Raw genomic sequence first — 18,085 nt, 5'->3', positions numbered from 1 at the left:
CCTGCTTCTTCCTCTCCCACTCCCCCTGCTTGTGTTCCCTCTCTCACTGGCTGTCTCTATCTCTGTCGAATAAATAAATAAAATCTTTAAAAAAAATAAAAAAATAAAAAAATAAAAAATAAAAGTACATCAAAATTGTATAAAAAGTGAATATAAATTACCCAAGTATACGGATGTTTATAGTCACACATGCATACAACTTACATATTCAAACACACATATGTTGATTCGGGGCATGGGGAATCGGAGATACTAAAACTATTCCCAAGGGTGAAATAGATTTCAACAACATTCTGCATGAATCTAAATACATGATGTTATCATGCTGGAAGCATGGTTTATGTTCTAGACTGAACGTTTGTGTCACCCCCCAAAACTCCTATATTGAAACCTAATTTCCACTTGTGATGGTATATGGAGGTGGTGCCTTTGGAGGGGATTAATGCCCTAATAAAATGCTCCCCAAAGAGCTCCCTCACTCACCTTTCTGCCATGTGAGGACATGGCAAAAAGATGTCTATGAACCAGGAAGCTGTCTGCTGGCACCTTGATTTTGGATTTCCCCAGCCTCCAGAACTAAGAGAAATAAATTTCTGTTGTTTATAAGCCACTGTCTATGGTATTTTGTTATAGCAGCCTGAATCAACTAAAATAGTTGCTTTAAATTTTTTTAACAGATATTAGTATAACATATTGGCTTATTAATAACTAAGGCATTTTGCATACACAATATCTCACTGTGGAAAAATTAATATTATTTGCTCTGATGTTCTAAACTGTCTTTTCAACCTAATAGCCACACGCATTTAAATGTCTCCTTTTTGCAGCAATTTAACAATTTTATTGGACAACAAGTGTGTCCCTTCTGTTTTTGGTTGTCGGACCTGACAAGGATTAAACTGGATTACTCATGTAATACCACATAACGTTTATCTGTGCCTGGCACAGAGTAAGCACACAAATATTTGCTGCTAGAATTAATTTGATGCACCATGTACAGAAGCAGTCACTTAATGGGGGCAAACAAACGGGATTTCGGTATCCATTTAAATTGTATTTTCTTTTTCTTAACGGAGAGACTGAAGCGTTGAAAGGGCAAGTGGACACCCTGGACCCGCACAGGGTAGTGAGGTGGACAAATTAAGTGAGCAAAATAAACCCGAAGCGCTGAGGGAATAGATTCAGACACTAGGAGGCAGAGCGACACCAACTTCCCCTAAGGTCCCGCCTCCGTCTCCTTTGTCCCTGCCCTGGTCTCCTCCCCGCCTGCAGTGCCTCATTCCCACTGCGGTCGCCTGGGCCGTGATGAAGCAGTTTCCGCCCTAACAGGGGTGGTCCGTCTGCCCCGCTCTCGCGAGGACTGGTGGTCGAACACATTTCCTCTTTGCTCCGCCGCTGCGTTCCCCGTCACAGTTCCGCCCTTACTACCCCCACTTCCGGCCCGAAAAGCCACTTCCACCCAGAGAGGGGGTCGCCCCACGGGGGTGCGGGCGGTGCCCGGGTCCTTCTCCTGCCCAAATGTCCCACAACTTCCGCCACGACGGTCCCCTCCGCCGCTGTTGCTTCCGCCACGATCGACGCAAACGAAGCCACACACCACTCCCCCAGCTCACGATGGGAGCTCTGTTTCGCTCCGGGAGAAGAAAGAGCGGGGAGGAAGCACGCCTCCCTCTCCTTGCCCTTGGCTTTTCCCTTTGTTAGCCCGCCTCCTCACCACACACCCTCCCATGTCCTTCGAAACGAAGCCACGTTTGCCCTGAGAGAGGCGGGGCTGCTCTTGTGGCTCTGCTCTCGCGAGCATTCGGACCTCTCGCGAGACTCGACGCCCGACTTGTGCGCCCGGGAAACCCCGTTGCTCCCTTTCCCCTGGCTGGCAGCGCGGAGGCCGCACGGTAAGGCGGGTGCTCCGGTACGGGCTGGGCGCGGGGCGTCAGGGTCCGACTCCCCAGCCGGGAGCGCGTGTCGGGGGACTCCGGGGCGACTGCGTGGGGCCGCCCCGCCCCCTGGAGCCGCAGCCACGTGCGAGCGGCAGGCCCGGACATGCCTGGTCGGCACGGTCCGGGAACCCAGACTGGGCCAGGTGGGCGGCGTGGATGCCAGCGGCGCCCCCGAATCGGGGGCTGGGGTTTTCTAGCGTTTCCGCAACGGCGTCAGGTCGTGCTCGTGCGACCCGCAGAGACCGTGAGCGGCGGTAAACTCGAGCACCCACAGGCGCTGGGGCCTTTAGGGCCCAGTTCCGAAGCGGGGCCTTGGGAAGTAATGGGAGTGCGTTGGTTTCGGTCACATGGGGGCGAGGTCTCGGCCCCTGTCAGTCGTCCGCAAGGGTCCTGAACTCACACGCTTGCTCTTTCTCTCTCAGATGCCTGGAGTTACTGTAAAAGACGTGAACCAGCAGGAGTTCGTCAGAGCTCTGGCAGCCTTCCTCAAAAAGTGAGTGTGGGAACCGGGGCTTCACGGCAGATGGAGGCTGTGGTCCTTGCCTGGCCTCAGCAAGCGTTGTTTCTCTCCCCTGGTGGGCCGGCGCGGGGGGTGGGGGCGCTTGTGTGAGGTCTCAGTGTGCAGTCCGCTTGTCTGCATGAGGCCTGGGTTTGGCCTGTAGTTGGGTTTCAGACGTTTTGTATTGTGGGACAACATGGGGCTTCTGTTAACCTACATTTGTGTTGAGCAGAGGGGATTTGGGGGATGGAGTTTGTGGAGACTCCTGAATCGTACCTTTGTCACTGTTGGTCCCAGGTCTGGGAAGCTGAAAGTCCCTGAATGGGTGGACACTGTTAAGCTGGCCAAGCATAAAGAGCTTGCTCCCTACGATGAGAACTGGTTCTACACACGAGCTGGTGAGGAACTGGGCCCTCTGGGTAGTGGGGGCCTGGGTGACCTCTGGCACACACCATACCTCCTCATTCTCTCTGTGAGCCCAAGATCGCAAGAGAGGTGAAACTTTTTAAATTATAGTTGACCTATAGTGTGAGAGGAGAAACCTCAGACTGTCCCTGCATGCTTGGGTGACGATAACTTCATGTTCTGAATCTGTTTCTTTGTCTGTAAGAGGTGTATGTGAGGACCTCTGAGCCTCCAAGGAAACCGAGGGTCAAATGAGTGTTCATATTTTACTTAAAGGTGGTGTGTTTTAAAGGGAGGTGTTTATCTTTCTATGTTCCTGGAGTCTAGACTCACGTTCTTCTCTATTGCTTAACTGTGTGACCTCCATCTACCTGTGCTTCTTGTGGTTCTCTCTAAAATGGGGCTAATGATTGTACCATTGCAAGATTGTAGTGGGAATCAAATGAGCTTATGATTGTTAAAATGCTATAAAGTATATCTGTGGTAGAGTAATCTTCAAGAAAAATCAGCTGTCTTGTTTTTATTCAGATCATCAGGCTAGCTTTTTCCTTGTCTATCTAGTAGTTATTCCTAAGAGGTTTGGAGTCTGGCCAGGTCACTCCTTGCTCTAAATTTTTGTAAGTCCCAAATGCCCAAAAGAAGGCCTTATGGTCACCCTGTAACCATGCCAGCCCCCTTAGTCCAGTGATGACAACTTGGAAGGAATGACTTAAATGTAGCACTTGATAGCACAGTGCTAATAGTCACCTGTCTCTGACATTTCAAGTTTCTCCAAGCTGTCAACCCATAAAGGCCTAACTTAGGGATTGTGGGGGGGTGGTCAGTGCAAGGTCGTTCAAGGTGGCAGCCTCTGCACAGGCCTTCGCTAAGGGCCCTCAGCCTCTGTAATCTTCAAGCTTCCTCTGTGACAGAGGGGCTCCATCCTGGTCAAAGCTTGTCTCCAGATAGGAAGTAGGTGGGAAGCAAGGTTTGGAAATTGAGAAAACTTCAGGATGAACTTGAGAAGAGTTGGCCTTGGTACAAGTTGCCGTGCCGCCTCGGAACACAAAGCATTTCGTAGATTGTGGTGCCCTCGTGCATGTAACGTCATGAGATCCACTCTAATTCAGGCTCTAGACTGAGCACAGGGGCAGCATGACTCGGCCACAGCCTCAGACTCCTGAGGATGAAACGGTCAACTCTCATGTGGGTAGGGTGGGTGGCGTGTGGTGGGAATCGTTGCTGTGATTTTAGAAAGAAAATGGGGCTGGTGGAGGGAAGCTGACATGACTTCCCCTGGCACATCAGTGATGGAGCCTGAATGAGACCACCACCCCATCCACCCATCTTGGGAAGCAAGGCTGCCTGGCCCTGAATGTTCTTTGGCAATGCCCCAAGAATCAATTGGTTAAGGCAGCATTGGATCTAAAATGAGAAATTCTTCTAGCTTTTTCTGTATGGTCAGATAAATATACATACTTTGCTTAATCTGCTTTATCAAAAACCTTCCAGGTAGTACTGGTGGTTTCTGTTTCATGGTAGTTCTCAAGAAGGTCAGGTAACTTGCCAGCTAGTGATGCCACAATCTACCACACCCATGCCATCACTTGGGTGGGGGGCTCCAGCTCTCTTCCTTGGCTGCATTTCATACTTTATATTTTTGTAGATGGGGAAAGATTAATGGGAAATTAGATAAAGACTCTGGGCAATACAGATGAGTCTTACTGTGACTGTGGCCCCTTCTCTGACAACTCACACTGAGTGTGCGTCCTCTACCTGCCCACCTGGCCTCCGTCCCTCAAGGTTCCCAAACCTTTTTTTTTTTTAAGACCTTTTTACTTATCTATTAGAACACAAAAGCAGGGAGAGGGAGATGCAGGCTGATGTGCAGCTCAATCCCAGGACCCCAGGATCACGACTGGAGCCAAAGGGAGACCCCTAACCAACTGAGCCACCCAGTTGCCCCCCAAACTCCTTTTTGGACCTCACTTGCCCTGCTGCCACCACTATGTCTATTTGTTTACATGCACACGAGAGGCAGAGTTGCAGTTGTGACAGACCACGTGACCTACAAAACTGAAAATATTGACTTTGACCCTCTACAGGAGAAGTTCGCCAGCCTGGAGTGCTCCCAGGACCTAGTTAGGGTTAGCTCATAGTCTGGACTAGTCATACGAGATACGCCATTAGCAGAGAGGAAATGGAGTTACAGACAGGTGAAGTGACCCTGGGAGGGCGCAGCCGGCTAACTCCAAAAAAAGGCTGTATTTGCTTTTTTTTTTTTTTTTTTTTTCCTTCTCTGGATCATGGGGCCTTGGCCTCTTGTCCCCTTGGGGGATCTGGAACCAAAACACAGTAGGGCAGTGGCCTGTCCTGGGAGGCTGAGCTCTGGCAGTAGGTGGTGTGGGGATTGACTTCTGGAGGCGTGTAGGAGCCATTTATGGATTGACCATGGTTTTGATGTCTGATGGGGGGCGATAAAAACAAGACAGATGGCACAGCCCACCTGAGGGTGCTCTGGAAGAGGGACAGAGCTATAGGAGTGAGAAGTCCCAGGGCACAGTGGTACAGGGCGAAGGGTGAGGTAGGGCTAGAAAGAACCTCTGTCAGGAGCTGCTCTAAGAGCAGGGGCAGCGTCAAGGAAAGATCACTGTAGGCTTTTGTGAAGGGGGTGTTGCAGTGTGGCTGAGGGCAAGTCTCTGGACCTCTCGATTCTCAGAAGGTCCTGCTTGGGAGGGAGGTGAGAATCCATTGTGTTTTGTCAGCAAGCAACTGCTGAATTGGGACATCTGAATGTGGTTCGCTGTAGGATGGAACCTGGTCCTCTCTGACCCCTGCTGTGTTATGGGCAGGATCAAGGCCTTGGAGACTGTGCACGCACAAGTTAAGGGTTGACAAGGTCGGGAAAGTGATTCTGTCCTTAGAAGCTTGGCAGAGAAAGGTTGAGGGAGGGCATGATGTATCTGGGAGGCCTCCTGTCCCAACTTGGTGACTCAGTAGGCCAGGATGGGATCACAGACCTGAACTTAAAACCAGCTGTTGGGATGCTGAGATGCAGACATTTGTGCAACTTCCTTGATCTGCCAGGTGCTCCAGTGCCCCCTCCTCCACCTGGTGGCTCAGTGCGTGGGGCATGCTGCTGGTTGTCCTTTACAGTTGGGGGTGCCGAGTGACTCCTGGTCACTAGGGACAGGATTTCCCAAGAGGAGCGCAGTGGAAAGCCTTTAGAAGGACTTAAGGAGAAGCCATTTGTGACGACACCTGGCTCACTGTGGCCCTCATAAACAGCAGCTAGGATGGCCTGGATTCGTGGTGTTGCAACTCCACTTCAAAGGGATTGGGCCTGGGTCTCGAGCAGGGGTGAGGGTGTGTGAAAACCAGGTCAGCGTTTTGTAGAATTCATTTTTTTTTTTTAAGATTTTATTTATTTATTTGACAGAGAGACAGCCAGTGAGAGAGGAAACACAGGCAGGGGGAGTGGGAGAGGAAGAAACAGGCTCCTAGTGGAGAAGCCTGATGTGGGGCTCGATCCCAGAACTCTGGGATCACGCCCTGAGCCAAAGGCAGACGCTTAACGACTGAGCCACCCAGGAACCCCTAGAATTCATTCGTTTTGACTGTAGTACATTTCAGTTTGTATAGTTAATACTCTCCCGTTCTAATGGGTCAGGAAAATAATTATCAACTGGTTTGGGTGGGGGAAGCACCTAAATTTGTGATGTCTGGCACCACACCGGATAGTTTTGTGCAGCTTGAAAAAAAGAAAAATGTAACGCAACCCACCACCCCTTCCTCGAAGAAACTCATAGTTGGACTTAGCTGGAGCTTATTCTCTGCCACTCACTCCCCGCGCTTTAAGGAAGTCTTGCCCTTTAGGTACCATGGCCCACACCACCTGAAGCGGGGGTGCACTCTCACAGCTGATGAGGAGCAGTTTTGGGATTCAGACCCTGGGTTACCAGACAGCTCAGGGGTTGGCCACCCCTTTTCATACAGAGCCCAGACCAGGACTGGGCGAGTGTTGCTCCTATCTTGGCCGGGCGTCTCCTGGGTGTCTGCATGTCTAGGAGTATTCATCTTACCCCCTTCGTGAGGCTCTCTGCTCTCCCCAGCCCTGCGTACAGCCCAGGTGGGAGAGCGGGTCTCCACCCCGGTTCGAGCATGGCCTGGGACGGGCTCAGGAGGAAGGTTGGTAGCTGTTGGGCATGCGAGCTGGCCTTAAACTCTGGGGTTCTCCAGTGATGTCACTGGAAGGGGAGTTTTGGTCTTGGGGGGGGCTAAGGTGAGGGGTATAGTGGGGGTAGGAAGAACCAAGGAGAAGGGTTTTAAAATGAGCAGAGGCTGGAAACAGTGAAACAGGAGCAGTTGTACGGTGGTCCTGATAGGTGGAGAGGTTTTCGGCTGTGCCGTGGCCCCCAGAAGCCCATGGCTGTATCTGGAGACCATCTTACAGGGGTGGAGGGGGCTGGGGACAAGTGGTGTGGAAGAACTACTCTGGGAGGGACAAGTAGAGGGGAGGAGTCCTCACTTCACCCCCACCCCAAGCTGGCAACGCTGGAGGGTCAGGGACATGGCCTGGCGCCAGCTCCTAGGAATAAGTAGTTACTGACAGAGTGAGTCCTGGTTCCCCCTCTGATCTGCAGAACTAAACCTTACGTGCTGGGCTCCGGGGGCCCTGGAATAACCTAGCGCCCCTGTATCAGGCCCCAATTCGTTCACATCTCAGTGGCCCCCTGAGGTAGAAAACCAGACCACTCTGGAGGGACTGTCCCTCAGAGCTATGTGAAAGGAGGCCAGTGAGTACCCTCCGGAGCCCGTTTGCTTTTCTGTGAAGGAAAACAGCACGAGACACCTGCGGTGCTCACAGCCACGCTCCTCTGAGGGACTGTGACCCTGGCTCTCAGGTGAGGGTGAGTGACTCGCCAAGGCCATACCATCAGGCCGGGGCCTGAGGCCAACTTACTGCCTCGGGGGAGAGAAAGCCAAGCAGATGGCATAGGGCCCAGTGGAGAAGTGGTCCTGTTGAACAAACAGTGAGGGACCGGGGACTTGCCCGAGCCAGGCTAGGGCTGAGAACCCTGTGTCCACAGAGGGGGGATACCCATTCCAAGATGCATGGGGTGTCTCCTCTGACCCTGAGTCCTCTGGGGCTGGGGAGCTCAGGGAGCTGCACCCAGGTGGCCGCCTGGCCCTTCTCATACCCTCCTGCCCCTCAGGCCTGGGCATGTGGAGATGGACAGTCATGGCTTAAGCACCTGCTAGACTCTACCCACAGGACAGAGTCCTATCTCATGGCAGCACAGCTGTGGCAGGCCCTCCAGTCTCCCAGGCTGGGCCCTGGGTGTGGAGAAGCTTGGCTGTGGGGCCTGGTACTGGGTCTTGGTGTGTGTTCTCAGTTTGCCCAGGCTATACAATGGGAAGAATTAGTGGCCACGCACACACAGAATTGACATATGTGTGAACTCGAGCAAGGCCCTTCCCTCAGCCTGCCTAGCCTGTGCAGAGGAGTCTTCTCTGCTTGAGAAGAGTCCTCACATCTGCACACCCCGCCTAGCTTCCACAGCACGGCACCTGTACCTCCGGGGCGGCGCTGGGGTCGGCTCCATGACCAAGATCTACGGGGGACGTCAGAGAAACGGGGTCATGCCCAGCCACTTCAGTAGAGGCTCCAAGAGCGTGGCCCGCAGGGTCCTCCAGGCCCTAGAGGGGCTGAAAATGGTGGAAAAGGACCAAGATGGGTAAGCAGGGGCAGGGGGATGGCTGGGAATGGGGGTGATGCAGAGACTTGGGATCATATCACCTGTAATGAAGTTGTCTGGAGCCATCCTTCCCCTGGGTGGAGAGGTGCCAGGTCTGTCCTGCACGGTCTGCAGCTGCCCCTCAGGCGGTCAGGGGATTCTGCAGAAAAGCGAACAGTGAGGGGCTCACCCCGACCTCTCTGGCTGACTACCCCGAGCTCTGGGAAGGTAATTTAGCGACTGTCCGCTTTCATTAGCCTGCTCGTTAACTTTTCCCAATTGATTTTTCGGGGCTTTTGATCTAATGCTTGCACAAACGACACCCTGGCAGCTCCCAGGGGGGCTCCCACTCCTGCCCCCAGCTCGTTAGAATGCAGCCAACTGGGCCTTCAGTGGGACTTGGCTGGTGTCATGTGGTCCCATGGCCAGGTGCCTTCTTGGGAAGCCCAGCTCACCTCCAGCAGGGGCCTGGCAGCGACAGGGCTGAGAGCCTGTACTCATGGGAGACTGTGTGACCCTTCTCCCACAGGGGCCGCAAACTGACACCTCAGGGACAGAGAGATCTGGACAGAATCGCCGGACAGGTGAGGCCTGGGTGTGGGCTGGGGCTAGGTCCCCTTAGTCACTACCTGGGGAATTCTCAGCCTGGGCTTTGTTAGATCAGCGTTTCCTGCCCTGGGGGTGGAGGGGTGCAGGAGAAAGAACATTTCTGACTGACTTCCTGCTAGAGCTGATTGGAAATGTGGGTGCCGGGGTGAAGGGACCCCAGGCCTGGGGTGCAGCTGGGCTTGTTTCTCATGCGGGACATGTTCTGCACACACAGCTCCCTCTTCCCAAGTCAGCCTTCTTAGGATTCTGCTGCACTGTTTCCTCCTATTCTTCATGCTTGCTGAGCACCAGATGGGATGGCTGTGGGAGGGGGGGAGGCAAGCCAGCTCAGAACTCGGGTCTCCATCCGGATGACTGGCTGGCTGGATACCTTGGGGCAGAGTCTGTTTGCCTGAAGCCAGTCCCCCCATTCCCCTGTCCCCCTCGGTCTCTAGAGTGGTCTCCTCTTGCCAGCCTCAGAGGGTGGTTGGTAGTGAGGGTTCAGTGAGCTACAGCAGCGGGAGCCCCCAGGGCCGGCCATGAACCCATCGTTGGTTTTCTTCTCTATGTATCATTGACTCAGGCCTCCCAGGAGCATTGGAGGGGGCTTAGTCACTTAGTCAAGGAGCAAAAAAGAATAAAAGGTATAAGCCCCCTGGGAGTCCAGGGCTGGCCTGGAAGGAGCCGGTGAACTCTTCCAGGGCAGGGCAGAGTCTGGCATGGACATCAGTGTGGGTGATAGGGCAATGGGTGTTAGAATCCCACTTCCTATCCTCGAGTTCCAGTTGACAATGTAAAATGGGGAGTGCTTGAGGATGTGGGGATCAGATTGGATGAACACGTGTCAGGCCACAAGTCCAGTTGCCTGGTGTCTCTCGGGGAGTGGATAGCTGCTCTGAAGTGCCCGAACACAGACCCCACAGCTGAGCTTAATTCCTTTCCCATCTTTTCCCACAGGTGGCAGCTGCCAACAAGAAGCATTAGAACAAATGCTGGGTTAATAAATTGCCTCATTCGTAATCCTGGTCCAGGTCTCTCTTTACTGGCTGTTCCCCTTCCATTGGGGGGCATAAGGAAGGAGCACTGCGCGGCGCTTCTTCCCTTGTGAAAGGGGGAGGGTGCCGCCGGGGGGGCTGTGGCACCAATAGCTACTAAAGCCTGAGGCCCAGCCTTCCCAGTTCAAGTAGTTCTACCCCTAGTGGGCCCTGTGCCCCAGCTGGGCTGGTGGTTGGGTGGGGCGGGGACCTAGAGGTTCTTGCCCTTCCCCCCACATCCTGTCTTTGCAATTCTCAGTGAGATGAGAAACCGAAAGGAGTGGCTGTTGAAGCTGGGGCCTGGGCTGCAGAGGTGGCACTCTGTCTCCTGCTGGAACAAAGCAGGAGGGGCAGGTGGCTTCTTCTCTGAAGGAGGTAGACTGGGACAACCAGCGCTCACTCCTGGTGGCTCCTTGAGTGTCCCTATGTGTGCACCTTTTGGAGTTAGTTGTCCCTGCCCAGAGTTGGGATGGGGTGCCGCTTCCCACACCCACCACCACCTGGAGGGAGGGGTGTGCGAAGCTCCTGCACAGAGGTTGAGCTGGGCCCTCAAAGTGGCACTTCTGTGGTCCTGGTTGACAGTTGGCTCTGGGTACGAATGGGGCAGGAGCTCTGAAGGGCACCAAGTGCCAGACCCCCAGAAAGCTGAGCCTGGAGAAGTGGCCCCATGGCCACCAAACCCACCCCCTACTTGGGGAACACAGATGCTGAGCCTGAGCTGGCTTGGCCAAGGTCTTCAGATTTCTCCCACCACGGCTTATTGGACCCATTTACTTTCAGTGCAAAGCCTGGGTTTTAAACTCAGATGACTCAGGTTAAACTTCCAGCTCTGACCCTAATTCTGTGCAATCCTGAGCAACTTAACTCCCTCTCTGAGCCCTCCCCTCTTTGTCTGTATCCCTCCTGAGGGATCTGCAGTTACCACATAATGCCTTGGCTCAGAACAGCACACCAAGCACACAGCCAATCACTTGATGTTCAGGATGGAAAAAATCAAACCAGAATCCCACATCCGGTGGGGAATGAAGCTGTCATCCCTCCTAGCTCTAGCTTGGAAGTCCGTGCTAGAGGATTTGTGCTAAATAAACAGCCCACCATGTGCAAGGCCCTTAACTATATTGCTTAGTACACTAGGCAACCCTAAAAGCCCCAGCATTTTGGATATAGGGAAAATAAGGCACAGGTTGTGCCTATGTACCACAACGAGGGGGTGGCAAAGCTGGAATTTGAACTCTGGCAACTGCTCTAGCCACTGTGCTCACTGCAGCGCTTTGCCCGTTGGAAGGGAAATGGAAAAACAAGGCCGGAAGGGTTACGTACAGGTCGTTGGGCTAGTCCCTCCCTGTTCTGGGCTCTGGTTTCCTTTTTTGTGAACTGAGGATGAAGACATGTCTTGGAGTAGACATGAGAACACAGTGCAGCGAGGCCTGGTACCTGGTTGGCACACATGGCACCAGACACCAGGGGTGCCGGCTGAGTGGCAGGTGGATGGACCCCAACAGGCTGCCTGGGCCTGAGGGCCAGCAATCCAGCTGCTGTGCCTCTCCGGCCACTGGGGGGCAGTCAAGGGCCTGGAAACGGCCTCAGCCGTCGAAGGAGGTGAATTCATAGGGCTGCAGTGTCTGTGCCCAGAGTTTCTTCCTAGCTGGGGGGTCATAAGGAGGAACTAAAGCACGGAGTGGCCTGTAACCTACTCTACAGAATGGGTCGCAGCAGAACACCTGGGTCCCTGGAGGGAAGGGAGGGGGGGAGGGCCCTCAGGCCAGAGAAGGGGAACTGTGTCCTATTCTCGCAGCCTTGGGGGGGGGGGTGCAGATTACCAGAGAAGAAACTGAGGCCCAGACAACCAGTCAGCTGGGAAAGCTGATTCAAACACAGGAATCATGAACTCCTGAGTCCCATGCCCCTCTGTGTGGGTGACCGTTGCATTTTTTTTAATTATGAAATGCTTCAAGCATGCAAAACAGTATATCTATTAGTGTAAGAAAGACCCGTGGACCCACTACCCAGCTTAAAAAGTAAAACACCCAAAGCCAAAACGGACAAAGCCCACCGTGTACCCTTCCCAGTCCCAGCCCTCCTCCCTTCTCCCAGAGGGAACCCCTCTCAGGAATTAGGTGTCACTCACCTACACAGGTTCACACCTCGACTACAGATGCACGTGTCCCTAACGGCACTCGATGTTGTTCAGCTTTTGAAAACAAGTCAACTGTCTCATGCTACGTGGTTTTGTCATTTTCATGTCATGTCTGAGATGCAGCCGTGTCGGAGCAGGAGAGCTCTGCCTTTTCCCCTGCTGAGTACTACTCTACTGGGGCCTACATCACACCGTGTGCACCCCATTCCCCTGTACATGGACTTTTGGTTTCCATTTTTGCTACCGAAAATCTCCATGCAAGTTTTTTCCCTATGTGTCTCCATATGTGTGTATGTGATGGTCCCCTAACGGCTCACACACATCTCAACAATCTCATGTAATTCCCCAACCCCCCCCCAAGACTCCGTTTCCTTCCACGTGACCTAAAATGCTGCTCAAAGGTATGTGGGCACACATAAGTGACTTTGAATCTCTGCTCCACCACTCGCAAGCCGTATTACACCAGGCACGTGATGGCATCTCTCTGGGCCTGTTTTCTCTGTAAAATGGGGGGTGGCCTACCTTGCCCACTTGTGGGGAGCCTGACTCACGTTAAGAGCCCATCGTGGCTCTAATTCCTTGGTGCTAGGAACACCATCTCACATCACAACACTGGGGAGATATTCTTATGCTCATCTCTCAGATTAAAAACGCCAAGGCTGGGGCAGCTGGCTGGCCAAGTCAGTAGAGCATGCAACTCTGGACCTCAGGGTTGTGAGTTTGAGCCCCACGTTGAGTGTAGAGATTACTTTAAAATAAAAAATAAAAAGTTTTTTAATGCCAAGGCTCAGAACAGGAAGCCAGCCCCTGGTCGTAGAGCTCGTCAACCTGCCTCATTTACTCCTCATGAGCATGAACAGGAGCCACGTTTTACTGAGCACCTACTATGGGCTGGGCCCTGTGTTCAGAACTTTGCATGCACTACCCCTTTAACTCCTGGATTCCAACGCCAAGAAGTGAGGACGTGGAGGCTCAGAGAGGAGGTGAGCTTTGCCTAAGGCCAGTGAGGAGCAGAGAGCAGGCTCAGAACCACCACCCGGACCGACCACCTGCACGCACCAGGCACCTTGAACTCTGACTCCCTTGGGCTTCCTTCCCAGGGCAGGCCAGTGAGGAGCCAGGCCTTGAACTGGTCTCTTTCCCCCACCCAGCAGCCTCCCCTCAGGGGAATTGTGGCCACAGGTGCAGGGAGCAGTTTCTCTCCACTCCGGGCCTGAAGCACGCTGGCGGGTGCTGCCCCCGGGGCCCACAGCCAAAGAGCCCAGCAGTGGGGCCATTGGAGCCCATCTCCGGCAGGGCTGGGCAGGAAGTAGGGCGGGGTTTCGGGCCAGCCGAAGTGGAATCTGGTACCGAAGGACCGCTGCAACCCAGACTAACCAACCCACTGGGAGAGATGCCTGGGGGCCTGGGAGTCCTCCAAGCGCTGCGTGCCACCATCTTTCTCTTCTTCCTAATCTCTGCTGTTGGCCTGGGTACGTGGCTAGCAGGCTGGTGCTGGGGGGTGCGGGGGGGGGTGTGGGGCGGGGAGGCCTGAGGAGGCTGGAGAGAGGGCACAGGCAGAGAGAAGGGCACTGCCTTGGGGGTGAAGAAGCAGCAGGTGGGGGGGGGGCAGTGCTGGGAAAGCCCCTGAAGAAACTGTATCCACTTGCTTGACCGTCCCAAGCAGGCCGCAGGTCCGAGGGGAGGCCGGAGGGGGTTCAGCAAAGTTGAAGGGGTGTCCACAGCCACATGGAAGGAGACAGGGGCGACAGATGACTTCCCCACCCCCTCAACCCCACAGGTCAAAATAAGGAACTAAGGTCGCCCTTGACTGAGCTCCAGAGCTGGGGGCAGGAAGGGGACTTAGGGGGTAGAGCTCAGCTTCAGAGAGAAGAAACCGCTTTCTCCTTCTCTGCCTTGAATCTCAGTCACCCCACTGCGTAGGGAGCCCCTTTTCAGTGCTGGGGAAGGGGGCGCCTCATCCACACTGCCTTCCTGGGCTGCCCCACCCCTACCCCAGGCAATGCCAGCTGATGGGGCTGTGACCCCTCAGGTTACACCGGGAGTGGGGCTGGGGATTGGCGCCAGTGACCCTGAGGTTGCTGCCTCTTTCCCCACCTCTTCCTCCTCCTCTCTTCCTCACCTCCCAGCTCCTCCCTCCAGAAGAGGCCTATGGGCTGGCCCGGGGGGCTGGAAGCTGGGGTTTCCCCAGCAGCCAACCACCTTCCTGAGCCCCTCCCCTAACCCCCAGCCCAGCTGCCAACTGAAATCACTCCTGACCCTGGTTGACACAAGCAAGTTACAGAGAATGAGGAGGTGGGCCTGAGGTCACAGGGCGATGTAGGCCCGAAGGCTCAGGGTTTGAAAATACCAGGCACTCTTGCTGCCCTAGTGGCACTAGGCAACCAATTTGCCCTCCCTGGGCCTCAGCTGTCCCACCTATAAAATGGGATAATGAGAGAACCTACCTCTAAGGGTTTTGTGAAGGTTACACCAGACAAAGTACCAGATGCCAGGCGGGGCTGGGGGTGGGAGAGTGAGCCTGGAAGGCCTTCAGGAGGAGGTGATGCCCAAACTGACTCTGGACGGAGCTCTCTGGACAGGGGCACTTCTACCACTAGGAAGCCAAATATCCAAATGCCTGTGAGTTCAGTGGGGCCAAAGCACAGAGTGCAGGTGGGGAGGGTGGCAAGAGGTGGCACCAGAGAGGTGAGTGGGGGACCCGCCGGGATGTGTCACCAGGTCAGGGTGTCTTACCCTCCTCCCCCAGGGTGTCCTCATCCCCCACAGGTGTGCTCTCTCTCTCTGCTCCCCTCAGTACTACTCTCTCCCCAGCGGCAGCCTCACTCCCAACACCCTGTGCCCCCTCCCCCACCCCATTCTCCTCCCCAGGAGTGTCCTCAACACCCCCACACACACACATGCGTCCCAGGGTGCTGCCGCCGCGGGGGCCAGGGCTGGGACCCGTGTCCCCACCACAGTCCCTGACTCCTTCACCTCTCCGCAGGCCCCGGGTGCCAGGCCCTGTTGGTGGACGGGGGCCCGCCATCAGTGACAGTGAGCCTGGGGGAAACGGTCAATCTCCAGTGCCTGTACAACGGCAGCAGGCCTGACAGCACTCCCAACGTCACGTGGTGGCGCATCCTCCAAGGCAACGCCACCTGGCCCGACATTTTCTGGAGCTACGGCCAAGGTCCCCACGGTGAGCTGACCATCAGCACCGTGAACAAGAGCCACATAGGCATGTACAGGTGCCAGGTGGAGGAGAAAGGCCACCCCGTCCAGAAGTCCTGCGGCACCTACCTCCGTGTACGTGGTGAGTGCCAGCCCCCCCCCACCGCTCCCAGGACCCCCACCCCTGCCCCTTCTGTGAGGTGGGGATGGAGCCGGTGCCCCCATCCATCCTGGGCATCCTCGCTTCCGGTTCAGCACGCTGCAGAGTAGGGGGCTTCAGTGGTCTTGCCAGGGGCAGGGCTGGGAAGCGAGGGATGGGGGGGAGCAGGAGGCACTAGTGCTCTGAGCGGCACCCCCTCCTCACAGAGCGGCTCCCCAGACCATTCCTGGACATGGGAGAGGCCACCAAGAACAATCTCATCACAGCCGAGGGCATCATCCTGCTCTTCTGCGCCGTGGTGCCTGGGACCCTGCTGCTGTTCAGGGTGAGCCCCTGGGGACTCGGGCCCTCTGAGGCTGAGATCCCCTCCTAACATGGGAGAGTGACGGCACCCTCACAGGGCTTCAGGGCACCAGAACTAGTACCATGACAGGATTTTAAAGGGTGCAGGGCCCAGAGGGGCATCCTTGCTCAGTCTCCCTTCAGGGTTGTCCTCATTCCCCCCACCCCCGAGGTATACCTCACTCTCCGCCACCCCCCCAGCCATGGTGTCTCACTCTAAGCCCCCCAACCAGGAGTGCAGTGGCCATCCAGATGTAGCCAGGGAAGATGGGGGCTGGCTGTCCTCCCGGAGTCTCTGACCTGCACCAGCCCCGCCTTAGGCCACGGGACAGCCACTGCCATTTCCATGGTAGCTGTCATTCGTGCAAGAGCAGTAGGCAGAGACCCAGAGACACCCGCCCCTCCCCCACTATGTGGCTTAGGGCGCATCCCTTACCCCCTCTTGGTAAAGCACCTCTCGGCATCCAGGAGGTTTGCTCAGGGAAAACATATTCTCCCCCCGCACCTCCACACTGAGGCTCCCAATCCCCCCCTCCCAGAAACGATGGCAGAATATGAAGTTTGGGGTGGACGCCCAGGATGACTATGAAGATGAAAACCTTTATGAGGTGAGTGGTGGGTGGGGACATGTGAGGGGCAGGTGCATTGGGGTTCTCGCGGGGGTCCTCCCTGGGGTCGTCTGGGGGCAGAGGTCTGGGCATCATGGCACTGAGGCCCCCCACCATGTGTTCACCCCAGGGCCTGAACCTGGATGACTGTTCCATGTACGAAGACATCTCCCGAGGCCTCCAGGGCACCTACCAGGACGTGGGCAGCCTCCACATCGGAGACGGGGATGTCCAGCTGGAGAAGCCGTGACCCTGTGGGCTGCCCCGGCCAGCTGTGCTGCCAACTCTGGTGTCCCCCCACCCCTTCCGTTTCTCTTTTCATAATCTTTCCCGGGAGTGTCCTGACTCAACTTCCCCCTTGAGTGTGTCTGCTCTTCTTCCCTCTAGACTGTCCTCATCCCCTGCACACACCCCAGTTCAGCCCTCCTGCTTTTTCCAGCCTCCCCCCACACCCAGCAGGTAATGAGCCCTTAATCGCTGCCTCTAGGGGAGCTGATGATAGAGCCTAGTTAGTATCACCTCCCCCTCCCTGCTCTGTCAGGGCCACTTAGTGATAATAAATCCTTCCCAACTGCAGACCTTGGCAGGAGTCATGGATCTCATGGGGATGCTCCCCTCCTCTGGTGGGACCCAGGAGTCCACCCCCCCTCCACCAGCCGCCTTCTCTCTCAGACCCAGGATTCTGCCCCCCACCCCCGCTCCTACTCACTCCCCACACCTGGGACCAGGTAGCCAGAGAGAAATAGGAAATGTTTGGGGAAGTATTTCACCCTAGGCTATGTCCCTGAGCAGGGCGGGGGTGGGGGCACACAGAAAGGAGCCAGGTGACCATATTTATTTATGCATATTTCAGTCCCACAAATGCAGGGGCCTGTCTGGTGGGGCTGGTACCCAATTCTGACTACAGCCAGGCCACATCTGTTACTCTCTGGGAACGGACTTGCAGCAGGGGCACCTGGAGAGTTTATGGCTCTCATCTGGGGGTGGGGGTGGGAGAACCCCGGGGGGCATGGGGATGCAGGGTTCCTGGGAAAGGGAAGAGAGACTGAGACACAGAGAGATCGTGATGGAGAGACAGAACAAGTGAAGAGAAAGACAATGAGGGGACAGGGAATCAGGGAGAGACACAGATACGGGGACAGAGAGAAAGTAGGAGAGAAAGGAAAGAAGGGTCCATAGAAAAATGGACACGGAGAGGCTGACCCCTGGGACGCTAGAGAAAGCAGTGGTTGGGGAAATGACCCAAGTGGCCAAGTAGGAAGATACAGAGACCCGAGGATGGGAAGACAAGAGAAGCGACAGAGGGGAGAGACAGCGCGGAGATGCAGGGGCCCGGAAACGGGAGGAAAAGACCCCCCACGGAGAAAGCAGAGACAGAGGGGCAGACAGAGAGGGACGCGGACAGAACACGCACAGCGAGGCGATGATAGAGAGGAAGACCGAGAGACCCAGGCGGAAAGCAGGGTAGGCTGTGGCGAGCGGGCCCCCACCCCGCCGGGGAGGAG

General features: G+C 55.3%; 2 protein-coding genes across 2 annotated transcripts; both read left to right on the top strand.

Annotated features, from left to right (window-relative positions):
* The first annotated feature begins 1,831 nt into the window (after nucleotides 1-1,831).
* On the top strand, nucleotides 1,832-10,166 carry RPS19 (ribosomal protein S19). The gene is made up of 6 exons (XM_026482179.4): nucleotides 1,832-1,892; nucleotides 2,360-2,430; nucleotides 2,734-2,834; nucleotides 8,375-8,558; nucleotides 9,088-9,142; nucleotides 10,104-10,166. The coding sequence occupies exons 2-6, from the start codon at nucleotides 2,360-2,362 to the stop codon at nucleotides 10,128-10,130; spliced, it is 438 nt and encodes a 145-aa protein (XP_026337964.1). The 5' UTR covers nucleotides 1,832-1,892; the 3' UTR covers nucleotides 10,131-10,166.
* Nucleotides 10,167-13,659: 3,493 nt separating this feature from the next.
* On the top strand, nucleotides 13,660-17,156 carry CD79A (CD79a molecule). The gene is made up of 5 exons (XM_026482181.4): nucleotides 13,660-13,789; nucleotides 15,304-15,612; nucleotides 15,837-15,955; nucleotides 16,512-16,580; nucleotides 16,711-17,156. The coding sequence occupies exons 1-5, from the start codon at nucleotides 13,711-13,713 to the stop codon at nucleotides 16,828-16,830; spliced, it is 696 nt and encodes a 231-aa protein (XP_026337966.1). The 5' UTR covers nucleotides 13,660-13,710; the 3' UTR covers nucleotides 16,831-17,156.
* Nucleotides 17,157-18,085: the final 929 nt, after the last annotated feature.

Source organism: Ursus arctos, unplaced genomic scaffold, assembly GCF_023065955.2.
Source record: "Ursus arctos isolate Adak ecotype North America unplaced genomic scaffold, UrsArc2.0 scaffold_19, whole genome shotgun sequence".
Lineage (NCBI taxonomy): Eukaryota > Metazoa > Chordata > Mammalia > Carnivora > Ursidae > Ursus > Ursus arctos.
This window is presented reverse-complemented; position numbering and strand designations above follow the sequence as displayed.

What these genes read in the sequence shown, in the direction of transcription:
- CD79A (XM_026482181.4), top strand. Translation starts at nt 13,711, where the DNA reads ATGCCTGGGGGCCTGGGAGTCCTCCAAGCGCTGCGTGCCACCATCTTT. An exon ending in AATCTCTGCTGTTGGCCTGG is followed by an intron (nt 13,790 to 15,303) that starts GTACGTGGCTAG and finishes ACCTCTCCGCAG; the next exon opens with GCCCCGGGTGCCAGGCCCTG. An exon ending in AAGATGAAAACCTTTATGAG is followed by an intron (nt 16,581 to 16,710) that starts GTGAGTGGTGGG and finishes TGTTCACCCCAG; the next exon opens with GGCCTGAACCTGGATGACTG.
- RPS19 (XM_026482179.4), top strand. Translation starts at nt 2,360, where the DNA reads ATGCCTGGAGTTACTGTAAAAGACGTGAACCAGCAGGAGTTCGTCAGA. An exon ending in CTGGCAGCCTTCCTCAAAAA is followed by an intron (nt 2,431 to 2,733) that starts GTGAGTGTGGGA and finishes TGTTGGTCCCAG; the next exon opens with GTCTGGGAAGCTGAAAGTCC. An exon ending in CTGGTTCTACACACGAGCTG is followed by an intron (nt 2,835 to 8,374) that starts GTGAGGAACTGG and finishes CACCCCGCCTAG; the next exon opens with CTTCCACAGCACGGCACCTG.